Genomic DNA, 21,906 nt, shown 5'->3' on the forward strand with positions numbered 1-21,906 from the left:
TGGCTGCTCACAAGTCAGGAAAGGCCTATAAGACCATATCTAAATGTTTTGAAGTTCCAGTGGCTACAGTGCAAAGTATTATAAAAAATACAAGACGTTCCACACTGTGAAAAATCTCAGAGGACGTAGTCGGAAGCCAAAAGTGTCACCTGTGCTGGTCAGGAGGACAGTGAGAGAGGTAAAGAAGAATCCAAGGATCACCACCAAGGCCATCCTGATGAATCTGGGCTCTGCTGGTGGCAACATCTCAAGGCAGACAGTCCAACAGACACTGCACACCGCTGGGTTCCACAGACGCAGACCAAGGAGGACACCACTTCTCCAGATAAGGCACACAAAAGCCTGTTTGGCCTTTGCAAATGCTCATCTGGACAAAGAAGAAGACTTCTGGTCTTCTGTTTTATGGTCAGACGAAACAAAAATTTAATTGTTTGGCCACAATGATGTAGCCTTCATTTGGCGTAAAAAAGGAGAAGCCTTCAACCCTAAGAACACCATCCCCACTGTCAAACATGATGGTGGGAACCTAATGTTTTGGGGGTGTTTTTCAGCCGGTGGACCAGGGAACCTCATCACAGTAAACGGCACCATGAAAATACATCAAAATTCTCAACAACAACATCAGGCAGTCTGCAGAGAAACTTGGCCTTGGGCACCAGTGGACATTTCAGCACGACAACGACCCAAAACACAGCAAAAGTGGTGAAGAAATGGTTAGCAGACAAAAACATTAACGTTTTCCAGTGGCCCAGCCAGAGTCCTGACTTAAATCCAATTGAGAATCTGTGGAGGGAGCTAAAGATCAGGGTGATGGCAAGGAAACCCTCCAACCTGAAAGAGTTGGAGCTCATCGCTAAAGATGAATGGGCAAAAATACTAGTGGAGACATGCAAAAAGCTGGTCAGCAATTATTGATTGCTCTAATAGCCAATAAAGGCTTTTGTATTGATTATTGAGAAGGGTATGAATAATTTTGGACATGCCACTTTTTGTTCAAATGTAAATAAAAGATGAGTAATATTTTTTTCCACAACGATGCCTCTTGTACATCGTCTTATTATCTTCTGGGAGAAGTCTGTGTCATTTCTAATAAAAAAAAATAAAATAAAAGTAACTTTAAGTCAGAATTTGCCAGGGGTTTGAATAATTCCGGGCTTGACTGTATGTTTGTGCTACTATTTGCCAAATCTAACATCCACACAGAACATCTACTGACCCTTTCACCAGCATTTATGCTCTTGCATTCAAGAGCAAGAGCACCACATTGTGGAAAGAGCGTGAATTATTTAAAACACCCTACAGTAAATATGAAAATGCTTTAGAATAGTGATGTATTTATTCATGATTATGATGAAATGACATTCAAACAGTGTGTATATGCCTAAAATGTGTTCTACTAATACTTCAACAACAAACTGTTAAAAAAAACTGAATAAAGTCTCTTTCAAGTTACATTAAAATATCAGTAAGCACACCATTCAGAGTGTCTTTACAGGCATAGATAAGCACAGAACTAAATAACTCGCCCTTACGGAAACAAATAGCTTCCCATTCAAGCCTTCAAGATTTTCAGTTCTCCTAAATGCAAAAGAGCAGCAGCTCCGTGATGATTATTGTGTCTTGAGGTAGGTATAGCCTCAGAGCACTGATCTCAGACCAGCTCTTCAAGTTATATCCTAACAGCTATTATGTAACATTGAGGTACAGTAACCTGATCCAGGACCAGCCTCATTCCTCCCGTTTAAAAGGACTCCGTGGCTGGAGCTCTGAAGAACCGTCGGGGGATGATGATCCAGATGGCTGACATTCTGTCAGTTTAGTCTGGAGGTCATTCGAGGTCAGCATCATCTGGTCTTCAGTCTCTTTGAGGACTTTGATGTGTGTGGTGAAGAGCAGGTAGAGCAAAACTCCAGAGAGGAGCAGGCTCATGCACACAGCTCCCAGAAGCCCGACGGTGCTGAAGGAGCAGGAGCAGGAGCAGGGCAGGAAGGCCATAGCCAGCGGCAGCAGCATTAACAGCAGACTGCCGAACACCAGATGCATGGCTTTGTCGCGCATGGCCTTCGTCTGACACAGACTTTCCTTTACCACCGCACACGCCTCTGTGACCACGTCCATCTGCTCTGATACAGCAGGTGCTGGAGGAAGAAAGAGTAATACAGAATAAAAATTAGTTCTACCTATTCTTTTCAAATGCAATTTATGTCTGTGATCAAATCTCAATTTTCAGCATCATTACTCATTCTTCAGTGTCACATGATCTTTCAGATATCATACTAATTTGCTGATTTGCTGTTTAAGAAACATATAGGGATGCACCAAAATGAAAATTCATGGCTGAAGCCGAAGCCGAACAAAATTAAACACTGGGCCGATTACCAAACACAGTTTTTCCCGCTGTGCATTTTGCCAGTTTTTTTCACCATTGCATAAATTAAATAGCCAAAACGTGCTTTTTACAGTTTTGTCTTGCTTTTCAAAAAACATTTTTAACATTCTAATAGACATTATAGCCTATCAACATAGCACAATTTAACTTAAAATTAATAAGTTAGTAAAATAATATTATTTGGCCATTTTTAAGACCCCCTTCTTGAATCAGGCATGGGTTTTTAATGTACAAATAAATGCAGCCTTGCTGAGCAAAGGAGAATGTTATAATAAATGTATTAATAGAGCTGTATAATGATTGTTATTATTTTTGTCTTACTTTTTTATTTTGTTTTACAGAACAACAGTAAAATTACAATGCTAACATTTATGAATTTTGACTTTTATATTGACGGAAATCTGCAGGAAAACCTCAGTACTACTTTTTGCTGACAGCAGCAGATTTATGAACGATTCTCATTACGCTGTTTCAGCGCAGATTTTCCTGGAGCTTTGGACTTTGAATCCTGGCTGAGGAGCTCACGCAGCGCTGTCAGGAACAAATACAATTTGTTCATGTATTAGACAATATAATGTTCTGTAGTTTATTTACTAATGGTTTAAGGCCATTTCACGATTTCAGTCATCATACAGTAACCAGCAACAACCACCCCTTTCTCTTCTCATGGAAGACATGCGATGTGATACTAAACAGTCTGGCGCTGTCGGTGCTTGTAATGATTTTTGCGTCTTTCTCAGACGGTTTTAAATGCTTCCACACTGCCAACATGTTTGCTGCATTAGTGCGCACCTCTATTTGATCACGTCACGTCATCGTTTGGTTTCATTTATTCGGCCTCTTTGCTTATTCGGTTTTCGGTTGCCGAACATTTGATGCATCCCTAATTTCTTATTTTTATCAGTGTTGAAAATAGTTGTACTGCTTAATATTTTTGTGGAAACTGTGATACATACAATACATGTTCAGAATTTGAAGGAAGGATGGGTCGTTCTTATCTATCACAAACACACTCCCCAAACCTACTGTACATACCATAACACTCATAACAATCACATATCTGGTATTCTGTAGTTAGTCCAGTATTCCAATTTTCCCACATTCTTTTTGCCAACTGAAGCAAAATATGAATCTAAATTAGGGTTGGGTATCGTTTGGGTTTTTTTCGATACCGGTACCAAATCGATACTTTTAAAACGGTACCGGTGCCAAAACGGTGCCTGAATCGATACTTTAAAAAAAAAGCCACAAAATGGTGGATGACACAAGAACGTCTTTTTATTGGACAAAAAAGTTCTTTAAAATGAAAAATGTATTAAAAGTTTAAAGTATACATTAATATTTAAGTAAATACAAAACACAACAACAATAAAACCTAACCCAACTACAATAATTTAACAGCTTCAAATTTCAGCAATTCTTTTGCAGAAATATTACCATATTTGCCTTCTCTGGCAAAATAGGACACCTCTCCTGACTTATTGCATGTCCTGATATGACTAGGGCAGGGGGCAGGGTTGTGGCTAGAAGCAGTGTTGTTTTTGACAACCATCTTAGATTTAGTCTTAGTCTTAGTCTTTTGGACTAAAATGCTTCTTAGTTTTAGTCAAATTTTAGTCACTTCTATATGTGATAGTTTTAGTCCAATTTTAGTCGACGAAAAGTCAAAAAGGTTTTAGTCTAGTTTTAGTCGACGAAAAGTCAAAAAGGTTTTAGTCTAGTTTTAGTCAAAAAAAGGGAAAAAGGTAGTCTTTTAACAAATTAATGTAGGTCAGTAAGTATTTTGCTGTTGGGTAGTGTCACTTATAAGTTCTGAAAATAGCAGATCTATAGTTCAACACAATGTGAGCTTCCGGATCGACTATTTTCACCAATAATTACAATAATGAAGGAATGTTTTAAAACATAAAAGACAAACAAGGATGGAATGCTAAAACGGCTTGCCATACTAGTATAGCAAAGAGTATTTAATGCTAAAACGGCTTGCCATAGCGTCAGATACTTTTTAAGTTTTAATTGGCATGCACAATAAGCGGAAATGTCATGCATTTTAAACGTCTGACGGACCACCCACTAACATTTTCGGCTATTCTCGTCTCGTCAACGAAAACTCACACACGTCTCGTCATGTTTTAGTCATGAACGAGCCATTTTTATCTCGTCATCGTCTCGTTATCGTCATGAAAAAAAGTGGCGTCAACGAAATGATTTCATCATCGTCATCGTTGACGAAAACAACACTGGCTAGAAGGGATACAGCTCCGACCGGAAACTAACAATGAAATTAATTGTTCTACCTAAAAGATTGTGTTTTTTTTTTTTTGACATCTACACCTACCCCAAACCTAAACTTAGCCCTTACTATAACACAAAAACAGTATTATTGTTATACAGTGTGATAAAAATGACGTTAGACTGATGTGCGCATGCCCAGTGGTCAGATCTGTCTCCCTTCTAGTCTAAACCAGGGGGCAGAGGGGGGATGCTTTTGAAAACATTTTTTCTCTTGCTATAGGTGGGAGGTTAAACAAATTGTTAGTGTAATTTGTTACATGTCACGTCATGAAATGTTTTTAATACGAAAACTGACTAATGTGATCACAATTTCATAAAAAATATTGTAAGTTAGGCCTATTAATTGTAATGCTTTCATTTCAAACAACGAATAAATTATATAGAGAAAGTGAGCAAAGTATAAACAGAACTTTCTTACCGAACCCAACATAACTATAAAGTCATAACCCTAAACGTAACTTTGATTATTGACTGGAAAATATAAAAGTTATATTAAAACTAAAGAACTATAAAAGTTGCACGTGGGGTAGTTCACTCAAAAATGAAAATTCTCTAATTAATTACTAACCCTCATGTCGTTCCAAACGCGTAAGTCTTTCATCTTCAGAACACAAATTAAGATATTTTTGATGATATCTGAGAGCTTTCTGACTCTGCATAGACAGCAACGCAACTGACACGTTCAAGGACGTGGTTCAATCGCAATGTCATGAAGCTATGAGAATACTTTCTGTGCACAAAGAAAACAAAAATAACAATATCAAAATCTCACGATGCATGAAAGCTCTTGGATTTCATCAAAAATATCTTCATTTGTGTTCCGAAGATGAATGATGGTCTTACAGGTTTGGAACGACATGAGAGTGAGAAATTAATGACAGAATTTTCATTTTTGGGTGAACTATCTCTTTAAGAGCTGTCATGAGAAAGTGTTGGTAATGTGTATATGAACTGCATTATAGCAGGGTGTCATTTGTTATACTGATGGGAAATGTTTGCTTGTGCTGCCATACTGGTATCTGAATACTCACTGTATCCTAATGCATGCTGTCTGCTGTCCTCTGAGCGCAGCAAGGCCAGTTCAGCAGTCAGAGCCTCGTGGTCAGAATATGGAAAGGGTTTATCAGCCACTGAGCCCTTGGTGGTGGACAGAGACTCGCATTTCATGCTCACTCTCTGAGAGCCCTACACAAGAAAAATAGCATAAAATAGTAAAAATAGTAATAGTCTTTCTGGGCCGAAGACACACTTTCAGGACTTTTCAAAGTTTTTTTTTCGATCATGGCTCTTCATGGTCAAAATGATGGTCCTGAAGGGTGGAACTCCTTTTATGGGCATTTCACCCGGAAAAAGCCCATCAACGCGCTTCATTCAGCTGCACGGGACTCACTCGGGAAGAATGTCTCTAATGAAGTGTGGTTTTGGTTGTAAGGCAAAGATAACATTGCTCAGCTTCCCAAAGAACCCAGCGTTATGTGAACAGTGGACGATCCAGTTTCTTTTTCCAGGGCAGAAACTGAGTTTTGCAAGTGTGTTTGTTGACAACGTTTTATAAACAAGGCCCGGTTCGATGTTGGATTTGCACATCGTACCAAGGTTATTTTCGTCAAGAAAACTAAAACTAAAACTAAGACAAAAGCAATTGATCAGAAAACATTTTCGTAAACTGAAATAAATTAAAACATCAAAATATATGAAAAACTAATATGAAATGAAACTAACAGCTTTTATTGAAAAACTGACTGAAATAAAATAATAATTATCAAAACTAAATAATCGTTTTCGTAATCATTATGTTGTCACCCCCTGGTGGAAAAATAATGAAGACTGCGACCTGAACAGCACCCGCATTAAATCTAGTCTACTGCATCAGTTCTAGCCAAAATTATTTATTTTTATGCCACACAAGCAATCAAACCAATATACTAGAGCTGATTAATCACTGAAAAATTAAGATTTAAACATTATTATTATTATTACTTATAAGTGGTCTTTGTATGCTTTAAGTAAAGTGACAAGATATGAGACTTATAATATGTTAAACTATGAGGAGGTAACTGAAGTGAATGCAATGTGTTCAATGTGTTCAATGTATAATCATACTCTTAAAAGCTGAAAAGATGATACAACATATTATAAGGTTTTTTATAATGCATTATGCATTCATTATAATGCCTTAAGAATACCATTATAATGTATTATAAATACGGGCTTCATAGAAAGTGTTACCAACTGATTCCTAAGTTTTCCCCTTTTGTATAGATAGTAATGAATGTGAAAAACTGTAACAAAGCAACTGCTTTGATATTATTTGATTTTTTACATTCAGAATATTTTTTCCATAAGACATTATGTAGAAATGTTACAAATTTCTCTCTTATTCTTTTTTGTACTGGGCAAGGTTTTGAAAACAGTATGTAAACATTTGCAAATTGGCTTGTTTACTGCATAAAGTTTTGGTGGTGTTTGTGTCGAAGTGTTAAAAGAATGAATGCAATTTGACAGATGTCGTCAATGAATGCATTTTGTGCCAAAGCAATGATAATTGATCCACAGTTTAGCCCACAAAGACTGATGTTGTGCTTGCTGTGTGAATAGTTTTGAAAAAGTATTGAGAAAAGCGTCCTAGATATTGTAAAAAATTGAAACTAAAAAAAAACCAAAAAGCAGTATGAAAACGTATACATACACTACTGTTAAAAAGTTAGGTGTTTGATAAAAAAAATAGCAAAAAAACTAATATTTTGAAATATTATTAAAATTTAAAATACCTGTTTTCTATTGTAATATATGTTAAACATTTTATTTATTCCTGTGATGCAAAACTGAATTTTAGCATCATTACTCCAGTCTTCAGTGTCACATGATCCTACAGAAATCATTCTAATATGCTGATTTGATTCTCAAGAAACATGTATTATTGTCAATGTCGAAAACAGTTGAGCTGCTTTCTTCTGAGCTCATTTTACCTTCATAAGAATGTAGTCAATCCTGATGCCCTTCTCAAAAGGAATAAGGTCTTGCTTCTTTGTGAAGTGATTGTTTGCTATTAGCGTGTGACCGTCTTCACAGCCCTGCCGAGAGCAAAACAAAGTGACTGGATTGGAATACAAACAGGATACACGAACCAACTGAATAAGCATGTAAAGGGAAGTGTGCTCACATCAAACGTGTCTGTTTCAGTATAGCAGTCTCTGAGCCCGGTGTGAGATCTGAAAAGACGGTTTCCCAAGTCCTGAGGGTGCATGTTCAGATCTCCTCCCAGAACCACCAGGTCTGCTCCACAGGACGTGTGACTAAAGAGGCCATACTGTATGAGTTTACTAAAAGTACATGACCTCTTTTCTTTAGAATACACTTACGCAACACACTTTCTCTTACCGGACGAACTGCAGCAGTTCCCACGACTGCACTATTCTGTGGGGCAGGTATTCATCTTGAGCCCTGGAGTACTCTGCATGTAACTGAGAGAAAAAACAGTTTCATTTCTGAAGGTGCATCATCTCCGGTTACTCATAAATAAACACGGGTGAACATGAAGTACACACCTCAAGACCTATTAACACCAGATCAGACTTTAAAGAGAGTGACTTACATGAGTAACATAGACGTGCGCCTTTAATCCAAGAACGTCTACAATGACCAACCCAACCGCTTTGCCTCCAAACCAGTCGCCGTGGCGCAGCTGAGATGAACACACACACAAAGTTGTGAATGATTAATCATTGTACCATTAGTATAAAGACACAAAACATATCAGGTTCCTTTACAAAATGTAGTCACATTATGTGCCTTGTGGAAAAAACTACTATAACTCTGATTAAGAGTATATTAAAATAAGAGTTATATTAAAACATGTCCTAGTTATTTCAAACTTTTTAATGGCAGTGAATGGGTGTTGAGATTTTAAAGCTCCAAAAAGTGCATCCATCCATCATAAAAAGTGCTTCAAACGGGTCTTATGAGAGAATTCTATTTTTCTTACACAAACACATCGCCTTGCTTCAGAATGCCTTCATTAACGAGTCGTGTGGAGCACTTTATATGATGTATGCACACACTTTATTGGACTTTAAAATCTCAACAGCCATTCACTGCTTTTCTAAAGCTTTCAAGAGCTAGGACACTTTTAATTCTATTTTTCTTACACCACAACATCGATTTGCTTCAGAATGCCTTCATTAACGTGTTGTGTGGAGCACTTTTTCTGATGGGTGGGTGTTTTGATTTTAAAGCCCCAAAAAGTGCATCCATCCATCATAAAAAGTGCTCCACACGGATCTTAGGGGTTAATAAAGGCCTTCTAAAGTGAGAATTCTATTTTTCTTACACAAACATATAGATTTGCTTTAGAATGCCTTCATTAACGAGTCGTGTGGAGCACTTTATATGATGTATGCATGCACTTTATTGAACTTCAAAATCTCGACACCCATTCACTGCTATTATAAAGCTTTGTAGAGCTAGGACATTTTTAATATAACTCTGATTGGATTTGTCTGAAAGAAGAAAGTCATATACACCAAGGATGGCTTGAGGGTGAGGAAATCATTTTTGGCTGAACTATCCATTTAAATTCATATTAAATGCAATTATCTTAACTTTAAGTATATGACTTGAGTGTATGTTTAATGTAATATCATAATTACTTAATATTGTTTGTTGAAATATGGTTAAAGTGTACTGACGAATGTACTAACAAGCATTTATAGTAAACTAAACTGTACCTAAATGTCATTTCTATTGAAAATTTTGTCGTTTTTAAATATATTTGTAATGATAAAGCTGCAATTTAGTACATTTAAAATATATTAGCTTTAAATGTTATATTGAATAACACACTACAGTTAAATGTATAAAATTAATAAAGTTAAATTTGACAGGAATTTTAAGGTTAAACTTGTGCTTTAGTATGTTAGTATTTTAATATACTAAATTTAAATATACTTATTTCTGATGCGATCCTTGGCCAAGACATTTCCTAAAGTCTCTCTTCTAGTGATGTACAAAGGCCACACTTAAACAAACAGTGATAAGCAAGCAATAATGTATAGTCAGCTGGTCACTATCATAAAAAAACCTTGAAAGGCTAATCAGAATCCCAGTGTGGAGACATTTTACACAGAGACTAATCGATAAACAAATAAATTGGCATTAAATGTGACCCTGGACAACAAAACCAGTCCACTTTGTTATGATAGGACAATATTTGGCTGAAATACAACTATTTGATAATCCGAGGGTGCAAAAAAAAATCTAAATATTGAGAAAATCACCTTGTGAGTTGTCCAAATGAAGTTCTTAAAAATGCATATTACTAATCAGTTTTGTATATATTTATGGTAGTAAAATGTACAAAATATTTTCAAGGAACATGATCTTTACTTAATATCCCAATGATTTTTGGCATAAAAGAAAAATGCTTATTATACAGTTTAGTGTCATCACACAAAATATTTAAGGGTGGACTGACCAATCAGAATTAGGTACCCTATTAACTTACCATATATGGGTAGCCGTTAAGAGAATACCGATGGAGCAGAGCGTCCTGGATCCTGTGTCTGGAGAACACAGCAAGCCCACTGCCAATGACCCCACTGTAAAAACACCACATAGTATCAGATACCAGAACCTCTAGCTACAAAATAACATTTGTCTTTAAGTATATCTCTTGCTGCATATATGCCCGCAATCACACAGCTGCACTCATTTTTCGAGTATTATTAGAGAGACGGAAGACAAAAGCTTTTTGTTTGACTCTCATCTGCACTCTTGAGACATAAGATATTTTCTTGAGAACATATTGGTAGTCGTTTGTTTTGTGTGGATATAAAAAACAGTTAACCAAAAAATTAAAATGCACTCACCCTTCAGGCCATCCAATATGTACTGTCAAGCACATAATGAAAATTCTGACTTAAAGTTACTTTTATTCAACCAACAAGTTTTTTTTTGACCGGAAATGACACAGGCTTCTCTCAAAAGATAATAGATGATGTACAAGAGGCATCATTGTGGAAAAAAATGTCTCAGCTTTTATTTACATTTGAACAAAAAGCGGCATGTCCAAAATTATTCATACCCTTTGCAAACTGTCACAGTCTATGGGAAAATCCAAAGTTCTATACCATTCCAAATAGTCCAAGCTGTTCTAAAGCATCCTAATTACCCTGATTCATTGGGAACAGCTGTTTTAATCAACTCAACAGGTGAGAAACAGAAGCTCTCTGCTGTTGGTTTTTTGGACAGTCATGGCTAAGACAAAGGAGGACCTGCGGCTGGGCATTGTGGCTGCTCACAAGTCAGGAAAGGGCTATAAGATCATATCTAAATGTTTTGAAGTTCCAGTGGCTACAGTGCAAAGTATTATTAAAAAATACAAGACGTTCCGCACTGTGAAAAATCTCAGAGGACGTGGTTGAAAGCCAAAAGTGACACCTGTGCTGGTCAGGAGGATAGTGAGAGAGGTAAAACAGAATCCAAGGATCACCACCAAGGCCATCCTGATGAATCTGGGCTCTGCTGGTGGCAACATCTAAAGGCAGACAGTCCAACAGACACTGCACACCACTGGGTTTCACAGACGCAGACCAAGGAGGACACCACTTCTCCAGATAAGGCACACAAAACCCATTTGGCCTTTGTAAATGCTCATCTGGACAAAGAAGCAGATTCTGGTCTTCTGTTTTATGGTCACAAAAATTGAATTGTTTGGCCACAATGATGTAGCTTTCATTTGGCGTAAAAAAAGGAGAAGCCTTAAACCCTAAGAACACCATCCCCACTGTCAAACATGGTGGTGGGAACCTAATGTTTTGGGGGTGTTTTTCAGCCGGTGGACCAGGGAACCTCATCACAGTAAACGGCACCATGAAAAAGGAGAAATACATCAAAATTCTCAACAACAACATCAGGCAGTCTGCAGAGAAACTTGGCCTTGGGCACCAGTGGACATTTCAGCACGACAACGACCCAAAACACAGCAAAACTTTTCACTTCACAGACTGGAGTGGTGTGGATTACTTGTTGATTATTGTGATATTTTTATCAGCTGTTTGGACTCTCATTCTGACGGCACCCATTTACTTCAGAGGATCTATCAGTGAGCAAGTGATGTAATGCTACATTTCTTCAAACCTGATGAAGAAACAAACTCATCTACATCTTGGATGGCCAGAGGGTGAGTACATCTTCAGCAAAAAGTGAACTTTTCCTTTAATGCATTCCTTATTTGTGACCCTGGGTCAAATTTTTAAAAGTGAGATTTGAAAGCTGAATAAATAGGCTATTCATTAATGTATGGTTTGCTATGATAGGACAATATTTGGCCGATACAACTATTTGACATTTTGAATCTGAAAATCGCCTTTAAAGTTGTCCAAATACGTTCTTAGCAATGCACATTACTAATCAAAAAGTTAAGTTTTGATATATTTATGGTAGAAAATTTACAGAATATCTTCATGTAACATGATCCTAATATCCTAATGATTTTTGGCATAAAAGAAAATTTGTTCATTTTCACCCATTCAAAGTATTGTTGGCTATTGCTACAAATCAGAGACCACAGACACAAGCACTAACTAAATTACTTCATTCTTTCAGGAGAGTCTAATAGCGTTAACAGTAGATAGTACTGCTTTTTTGATAACTGAGATGATTACAAACTCTGCCAAATCAGCTTTATTGATTGCTGCTTTAAAATCGATGCTTATTTTCTTGCCTCATAATGATAAGGATAAGACATAAAGGTCACTGAAGAGACTGGATGGAATAATCAATCAATGTCTCAAGATTTTAAGCTTCTTAAAGGGATAGTTCACCAAAAAAGACTCTTTCTTCCATGAAAGACAAAAGGAGAACTTTTGAAGAATGTGCAAGCTGCTATTTTCCATACAATGAAAGCAGACAGTGATGAAGGAGCACCAAATATCTTTGGCACCAAATTTAGTTTAGTTTTTAGTAAATAACAACTTAAATGTTTGTCTGATCCTGACAGACTATGGTCTTCGAAATGTCTGCTTTTGTGTTTCAACAGAAGAAAGAAAGTCATACAGGTTTGTAAAAGATGACTGGATTATTTTAGTTTTAGTGAACTCTACTTTAAGTGGGGATTTTATTTCCCGCCTTTTTTCTCTCTGGAATGTGTGAGAGCGTCTAGCCGCTTGATCGCTGATCAGAAGGTTTCAAAGTCTCTCTTTCAAAATCCCAACGGCTTTGAAGTACAAAGCAACATTCAAAGTCCCTCGTGTCCCGGCGAGATGAACTGACCTCTTGAAGTAGTGAGTATGAGGATAAGAGGAGGACAGCTTTCTCTTCAGGAACAGGAAATCTTGTTCACTCCATACCTACAGCAATGATAAAGATACTCAGATCAGTAAAACTGACATTAGTACAATAATAAAGACTCATGATAAAATGTGCATAGAATGCAAAGGTTTTCTGTTGTCTTACAGTGTGTTCTAAGAGTAACGTTTTTTAAAACTGACTTTACTATATTTAGGAGAAAAAAATTGCATTTGATTTTAAAACATTCCACTACTTTAAAAAAAATCATTAAATCACTAATAAAAGCTGCATTTATTTGTTAAAGAAAGGTAATTTTGTAAAATATTATTACAGTTTCAAAAATATATTGAATATATTTTAAAATATAATTTAATAAATTAATAATCAATGAAGCTTCCCTTCTATGAACTATTTCTAATCCATTCGAATATTTGTAATCTACTGAACTATCTAGCCTAGCCTAGCAACTACAATCATGCTAGTAACCTGCTAATCATACTAGAAACATGCTAGTAACTAAGTCATGCTAATGACATGTGAATAACGTGCTAATCATGCTAGAAACATGTTAGCAACTTGCTAATCATGCTAGAAACATGTTAGCAACTTGTTAATCATACTAGAAACATGCTAGTAACTTCTCAGTCATGCTAATGACATGTGAATAATGTGCTAATCATGCTAGAAACATGTTAGCAACTTGCTAATCATGCTAGAAACATGTTAGCAACTTGCTAATCATGCGAGAAACACGCTAGTAACTTCTGAGTCATGCTAATGACATGTGAATAACGTGCTAATCATGCTAGAAACATGTTAGCAACTTGCTAATCATGTTAGAAACATGCTAGTAAATTGCTAATCATGCTAGAAACATGCTAGTAAATTGTTAATCATGCTAGAAACATGCTAGCAACTTGCTAATAATGCTAAAAACATGTTAGCAACTTGTTAATCATGCTAGAAACATGCTAGTAAATTGCTAATCATGCTGGAAATGTGCTAACAACTTGCTAATCATGCTAATAGCATGTTAGCAACATACTAACAGCTTGCTAATCATACTGGAAACATGCTAGAAACTTGCTAATCATGCTACAAACATGTTAACAACTTGCTAGTCAGGTAAAAACATGTTAAAAACATACTAGCAACTTGTTAATCATGTCAGAAACATGCTAATGACATGCTAGTAACTTTCTAGAAACATGCTAATGACATGATAGTAACTTGCTAATCATGCTAGAAACATGTTAATTACATGCTAATAACTTGTTAATCATTCTAGAAACATGTTAACAACTTGCTAGTCAGGTTAGAAACATGTTAGAAACAAGATAACAGCTTGTTAATAATGCTGGAAACATGCTAGCAACTTGATAATCATGTTAGAAACATGCTAACAACTTGCTAGTGAGGTTAGAAACACGTTAGAAACAAGCTAGCAACTTGTTAATAATGCTAGAAACATGCTAGCAACTTGCTAATCGTGATAGAAACATGTTAGTAACGTGCTAGAAACTTGCTAAAATTATATAAACATGCTAGCAACTTGCTACTCATGTTAGAAACATGCTAATGACATGCTAGTAACTTTCTAGAAACATGCTAATGACATGATAGTAACTTGCTAATCATGCTAGAAACATGTTAATTACATGCTAATAACTTGTTAATCATTTTAGAAACATGTTAACAACTTGCTAGTCAGGTTAGAAACATGTTAGAAACAAGCTAACAGCTTGTTAATAATGCTGGAAACATGCTAGCAACTTGATAATCGTGTTAGAAACATGCTAACAACTTGCTAGTGAGGTTAGAAACACGTTAGAAACAAGCTAGCAACTTGTTAATAATGCTAGAAACATGCTAGCAACTTGCTAATCGTGATAGAAACATGTTAGTAACGTGCTAGAAACCTGCTAAAATTATATAAACATGCTAGCAACTTGCTACTCATGTTAGAAACATGCTAATGACATGCTAGTAACTTGCTAATCGTGCTAGAAACATGCTAGCAACTTGCTAATGACATGCAAGTAACATTAATTATGCTAGAAACATGTTAGCAACTTGCTAATCATGTTAGAAACATCCTAATGAAATGCTAGTAACTTGCTAATCATGCTAACAACTCGCTAGTCAGGTTAGAAACATGTTAGAAACAAGCTAACAGCTTGTTAATAATGCTAGAAACATGCTATCAACTTGCTAATCATGTTAGAAAAATGTTAATGACATGCTAGCAACTTGCTAATCATGCTAGAAACATGCTAATGACATGCTAATAACTTGTTAATCATGCTAGAAGCATACTAAACATGCTAGAAAAATGTTAGAATCATGCTAACTACATTCTAATCATGCTAATCATCTAATCTATCTATAGAAAGTTCAAAACTTTAAGCTTTTACAGCTGCTTTAAACTTTCAAGCTCTGACAAACTTTTTATTTAGTTATCAATGCTGCTTTATATTTCTGTGGAAACTGTGACACATCTTTGTGTCACATTGAGGAATAGAAAGTGCACCGACCAGCATTTATGAGAAATACAATATTTTAAATTATTTCATTACCATTATTATTATTTTTACTTAGCCAGTAACTTTGCCTGGTAGTGTATCATGGGTTACATAACAATATTAAGCAGCAAAAACCAAATCAGCATATTATTATGATTTCTAAAGGATCATGTGACACTGATAACTAAGTAATGATGCTGAAAATTCAGCTTTTCACCACAGGAATAAATTACATTTCAAAACATATTCAAAATACACACAGTTATTTTAAATAGTAATAATATTTTGCAATATTACTGTATTTTGGAACAAATAAAACACTTTAAACACTTAAAACATTTTAACCAGCAACAACCGCATATCTGTTCAGGACACAGTGTGATTTGTCCATCAGGGAAATGAAGCAAAATGAAGTGCTAAAGCCACAGGGGCACTGAATTAATCTTTAAAGACAGTCAGAGGATAAGGGTGTTAAAAGTGTACAGTGCAACCCACTTCCTGTAACAGGGCGATGTCGTGCTGCTCTCGGTCCAGCAGTTCTCCGATCATTTCATACCGCTCTGTACAGAGTTTACTGAAGAATCGAATTCCCCTGAAAGACACAAAAAACATAGTAACTATTGTCTTGCGGTCTACAATCAAAACCTCAACAGCATTTATTGTGTACACATATGCAGACATTATCCTCCACAAATAAACACATCTGACTTCATACTTTCACAGCTTCATCACATGCATGCTTTTAATAAACTGCTGGGTCATCTAAATCAGGGGAAGTATTAAAAACCACATTTTCTGTCTCAGCTACAATCACAATCTGCATTATTGCGTCTTGTTCTGGAACATGGTGCTGACAGTGCTGGCATCAGCAGAGCAAGAGGCCCACACCGCATGTCATGTGACCGCTTCAGCCCTGTCTGCTCATGTGCTTTACCTTCATACTTACACCAACAACCTGAATAACTTTTTAATGCATGTATGTCCAAGATATCCGAAAAGTTTGGTGTGACTATTTAGCTAGACGAGGTTTGTTGGTCTTTGAACTCATGTCTTAAAAGTAAAGATTTTTTAAAAGAATAGAAAGTGGTTTCTAGTGATACACAATTTTCCAAAAAGTGTGAATGTTTTTTAAGATTTTATTAATTTTAGTGACATTTAATGGTATACCACTTTTTAAAATTAAATATATAGGGGTATTACTGTTAACTTAGTAAATAAAAGCATAAAAAAGCATAAAATACGTTGAGTTTTTGTTAGTTGAAAAAGCTATTTAAAAGACATTTAAAGCTAGTTAAAAAAAAAGCTAATTGCTGAGCTACCATTTTTCACTTCCATGTACTGGAACTTAATGCAATAAAGAAGTAAAAAAAAAAGCAAAAAAAAAAAATAATATATATATATATATATATATATATATATATATATATATATATATATATATATATATTCACTAGTAAAAAAAAAAAAAAAAAAAAATAATAATAATAATAATAATAATAATAAAAAAATATATTTTTTTTTTCTTTTTCCCCCACAATAATTTTCACTAGAATAGAATAATTATATAACACTAATTTTACATGTATATAATTAATTATTCTAGTGAAAATTATTAAATTAAATACAAATTTAAATTAATTTATTATAAAAATTATAAAAACTAATTAAAATGCAAAACAAGAAAAATAAATTCCCAAAAACTTGAAAAAATTAAAATGGAAAATATTAAATAACATAAATTATAAATATTAATAAAATATAATAAATACTAAATAAATAAACACTATACTATAACACACACACACACACACACACACACACACACACACACACATATATATATAGGGTTGCACGGTATACCGGTACTACGGTAGTATCGCGATACTAAAGCTTAAAAATACCCGCGGTGCCATTGCATTTTTGAAACGGTAGTATCGTTCACACAGTAGTACCGTAAGATATGTTGTATGCACGGCAGGAACACTGTTTAAAACGTTCATTTGAACATGCACGCCAGCAGAAACGTTACAAGTTGATTGCTAAAATGTCTTTCTGCTGTGCGTTGTGTAGTATAGGCTGTCTCCACGCTTCATATGGTATTCAGCGTTTCCTGACGCTTCAGTTCAGTTTGAAATGAGAAGTTGCGCGCGCACGTCGTTGTTCATGCTGCAGCTTATCAGAAGAGAGGGTCAGACTCAGACCGTCTGATGTTATTTAAAAATAGCAGCTCAAGAATCAGTTATTCAACATAAAAATATTTTACAAGAAAGTATTTTCGCATTTTTATTCATTTGCCCACTCTTAGAACACGTGTAATAATTCGTTTCTGGAAGCATCTTTGCAAGCACGAATGCAATTCCATTCATTAACGTAGTGGCTTTGCACTTGGTTCTTATCAATCATTATATTTTTTCAACATTATAAATGAATACGTTATAGTATACAAGCTGATAACTTGGAAATTTCAAGATATGCGAGCAAAAAATGCTCCTGACAGTTCAGCACGATGAGCAAGACGAGCAAGATGTTTTTGTTTCGTTTCTGTGTTCGAATCCGCGTTGGTTTGGGTGAATCACTGATTCACTAAGCCATTCAGAAAACAGTCATTTGATCCACTCCTGAATGATTCAGACGTTTTGAAAGAATCGTTTGAACGACTCAGTGATTCAATCATGAACATTGCTGCCATCTGCTGGCGGTTTTAAGTTTCCCATCATATTCAGAGTTTTGTATTTAAAACATTAATCTCATACCATTATTTATGCAATTATAAGTACAGTCTAAATGTATAAATACCACATCTAAAAGTCACTCCATAAAGCTTCTGTGCAGTGCTCAGATGAGTTTTGTTTACATGATTTTTAATGGATAACAGTAGCCAGTCATTCATTCACATTGATGAAGTATTCAGAGAAAAATCTTGTCTGTTTTCATTTACATCTTTTTATTTATGAAATTGATTCATTTTGTAGAATTGAATTTTAAATGAATGAATACTCATGGTATCGCGATACATCGTAAGTCATTTTTATGGTATCGTGACAACCCTATATATATATATATATATATATATATATATATATATATATATATATATATATATATATGCACTATATATATACACTGTATATGCTTTTCTAATTAACTATTCTATTAAAAATTATTAAATACAAATTCAAAATAATAATAAAAATATATAATATAATAAAAATATTAACTAAATAAAAATGCAAAACAACAACAACATTCACAACAACTTTAAAATGCAAAATAATAAATAAAATGAATTATAAATATTAAAATATAATAAATACTAAATAAACACTAATATACTATATCCCACACACACACACACACACACACACACACACACATACATATATATATATATATATATATATATATATATATATATATATATATATTTCTGATTTAACATATAAAATATATAATTTCATATATATATATATATATATATATATATATATATATATACACACATACATACATACATATGTGTGTATTACTTTCTAATTAACTATTCTTTAAAAAAAAAAAAAAAACTCACAAAAACTATTAACTAAATATTAAATAAAATAAATAAATTATAAACACTATTAAAATATAATACTAAATAAACACTAATGTACTATTTAACACACACACACACACACACACACACACACACACACACACACACATATATATATATATATATATATATATATGTGCATTATTTTCTAATGAACTATTCTAGTGAAAATTACTAAATACAAACACATTCAAAATACTATAAATAAATTATAGACTATAATATATTGAAAACTATTCTAGTTAAACTTTACTGTACATTATCAAAGGCACATTAATTCAGTATAATGAAATTAAAAGCTCAAATATGGACGAAAAAAGTCATTTATTTAAAACAAATATTAGATTATTTACTTATAAACCAGTATTTTAAACTTAGACGTGTGCTGCAAACTCATAAAATATTCATAAATAAATGCATAAATTATTAACTCAATAAACAAACACAGCAAGTTACATTTCTACCCGATTTAACGCAGCTCCTAACAAGCACAAACGCGTTTTACGTGCGTCATTTAGACGCGGAAGCATCATTTGAGCTCACCAGCAGTTGAGAGAGAAGACGCGCAGTTTGGCGGGCCGCTCCGTTGCCATGGTGCCGCGCAGCTCAGGCTTCAGTCAAGTCAGTCAGTCAGGCAGTGGAGCTCTTTGGTGAGCGCTTTAAAGCCCGTTGGATCTGGAGGCGGAGCTTCAAACTAATCCACAGAGCAGCCAAACTCAGTGACATTTGAAACCCGACTGTTTATTCATTCATTCAAACGATTTACATTGACAGTGAGGTTTATTTGGATCTGTGTTAACTAATAGCTTAGCAAAAATGGTTCAGGCATACTTTATACTCTTTAGGTATGTAAATACCTGCATGGGACTGCCGCTCAAATCGATGCTCCGTGCGCGTTAATGTCGCCGCGCGCTCGATAAGAGCTCTCTTTCTGAACGCGGGACAGGATTCTCTCACTGACTGATCGATAATCATCATCGTCCCGTCAAATGACCTCCACTGTATCCACTGTATCACCTAACATTACACAGCACAATGTAGCTCATGCGCATGACGTACTGTATGGAAACACCGGCGTGCATTCTGGGTAATGTAGTCAACTCCTTTAATTCAATTATTATTTTCTCTTGTGGACTATATGTAAATGTCTTTTATGTGAAATATCTTATTCAGGTCGGTACTTAATAAAACATATTTTGGTAAAATAATTAACATTTTGCAGATTCTGCAAGGTGTATGTAAACTTATTATACATTATATTAATAATTAATTTAAGTGGTTATTTAAAGAGTTTTCTGATTCCTGCAGTACTTTCTGAACTCTGTCAGTGTAACTGCAATATCTTTACATTCAAGGCAGTATTTATCCACCATATTTTTTAATGTGGAAGTAAGTTGTTTTCTGGTAATGTGTGAGACTTTCGGTTCATAAGCTGCTATAGGGTAATAATAAGAATAACGTTGTGCAGTAAACGGGTAAAACTGTTTGCGTTACAAACCAGTGTGTTCGTAGTTAAGATAATACATTAAAATAATATGGAAAGACACATCAGTTTGCAATATCAAGCCACAAAACAAGCTGTTTTGTAAAGCTAAAAATAGCTGGACGTGGATGAGACCGGGAACCAGACACATTCAATTTACAAAATGGCCAGGCTCACTCTTTTGGGAAAAATAAGGTGGATATAAAAGTAGAAGCAAATTTAGCTCAGACACTTTAACGTTATTAATTAAAACAGTTGTATGGCAATTAAAGGGGTAGAAAGAGAAGGGATAAAGTTAGCCATTACTCAGTGAGGAATTGATTGGACTAGTTCATCAATTCATCACTGATAATGCTTATTTACATTTGTACTGTTTCTTTTTTATCAACAAAAAATTACTTTTTTGCCTGGAAAATGACATCATTAAGGAACTGTGATGTGATGACAGAGGAAAAGCCATAAAGTGATCACCAGTTGAATCAATAACACCCTTTAAACTTCAATACAGCATTACCCCATGTGCATTTACTTGTGATATTGCAATTAAAACAACTAGTTTATTTATATGCAATATACGGGGCATTCTGCAGAACTGAAAAATGTCAGAAATGTTTTGAAAAAATTGTATGCATGCAAATTGTATAACATCCAAAGTACACATTTCTAGCAATTGAGCAGTTAATTCTCATATTGTATTTTCAGAAAGTTTTGGTACATTTGTCCTCTCCCCAAGTTTGTCACTACCGAAACAGTAATATAGAATTTATTAAGAAGGGTTATATTGACCTATTAAGATTTTGCCTACATCTACATTGTAAATATATATATTTTTCTATTTTATTAAAAAAGTTGTAAGAGGTACATCTATAACAATTACAATTTTAACAATATTTCAAGTGTGATTTATGAGATTTGTTGTATTTTGAATCCAATCTTTCTTTGTAAAAGGGGTCATTCCAGCTGGAATCATCAAATGGTCCACACCTGACCCCCTCAGATTTGTCTGAAAAAAATCTATGTGATGGGTAATATGCCCAATAGATCATATACAAAATTTCAGATCTCTACTGTGCATTTTTTTTTTTTTTTTTACAAAAAATCTGTAAAAAGTTAGTTTTTTACCCCGTTTTGGCATCACAGTCTGAGTGACCATGTTCAGACTAAAATATCTCTAAAATTGAAAAACCTCATTTACACCAATGTTCAGAGCAATATTTCCCATGAATGACACCAGGAGTGATAAAATGAGGCAAAACCCCATCCTAATTTTTTGATATTTTATCAATAAGAACATGCTCTTTCAAAAAAAAAAAAGTTTCATGTTCACACCTGGTGT

General features: G+C 34.7%; 1 protein-coding gene across 1 annotated transcript; it reads right to left on the reverse strand.

The window, feature by feature from the left end:
- Nucleotides 1-1,314: 1,314 nt before the first annotated feature.
- On the reverse strand, nt 1,315-20,100 carry smpd2a (sphingomyelin phosphodiesterase 2a). The gene is made up of 11 exons (XM_073823570.1): nt 19,945-20,100; nt 19,631-19,781; nt 15,991-16,087; nt 12,956-13,032; nt 10,188-10,281; nt 8,280-8,369; nt 8,066-8,148; nt 7,848-7,980; nt 7,654-7,758; nt 5,716-5,869; nt 1,315-2,138 (listed from the first exon to the last, which is right to left on the reverse strand). The coding sequence occupies exons 2-11, from the start codon at nt 19,678-19,680 to the stop codon at nt 1,729-1,731; spliced, it is 1,293 nt and encodes a 430-aa protein (XP_073679671.1). The 5' UTR covers nt 19,681-19,781; nt 19,945-20,100; the 3' UTR covers nt 1,315-1,728.
- Between the last annotated feature and the right edge of the window lie 1,806 nt (nt 20,101-21,906).

This window comes from Garra rufa, chromosome 18 (assembly GCF_049309525.1).
Source record: "Garra rufa chromosome 18, GarRuf1.0, whole genome shotgun sequence".
NCBI classification, from domain to species: Eukaryota; Metazoa; Chordata; class Actinopteri; order Cypriniformes; family Cyprinidae; genus Garra; species Garra rufa.

What these genes read in the sequence shown, in the direction of transcription:
- smpd2a (XM_073823570.1), bottom strand. Translation starts at nt 19,680, where the DNA reads ATGGCAACGGAGCGGCCCGCCAAACTGCGCGTCTTCTCTCTCAACTGC. An exon ending in GTCTTCTCTCTCAACTGCTG is followed by an intron (nt 16,088 to 19,630) that starts GTGAGCTCAAAT and finishes TGTGTCTTTCAG; the next exon opens with GGGAATTCGATTCTTCAGTA. An exon ending in ACATCGCCCTGTTACAGGAA is followed by an intron (nt 13,033 to 15,990) that starts GTGGGTTGCACT and finishes TCATTGCTGTAG; the next exon opens with GTATGGAGTGAACAAGATTT.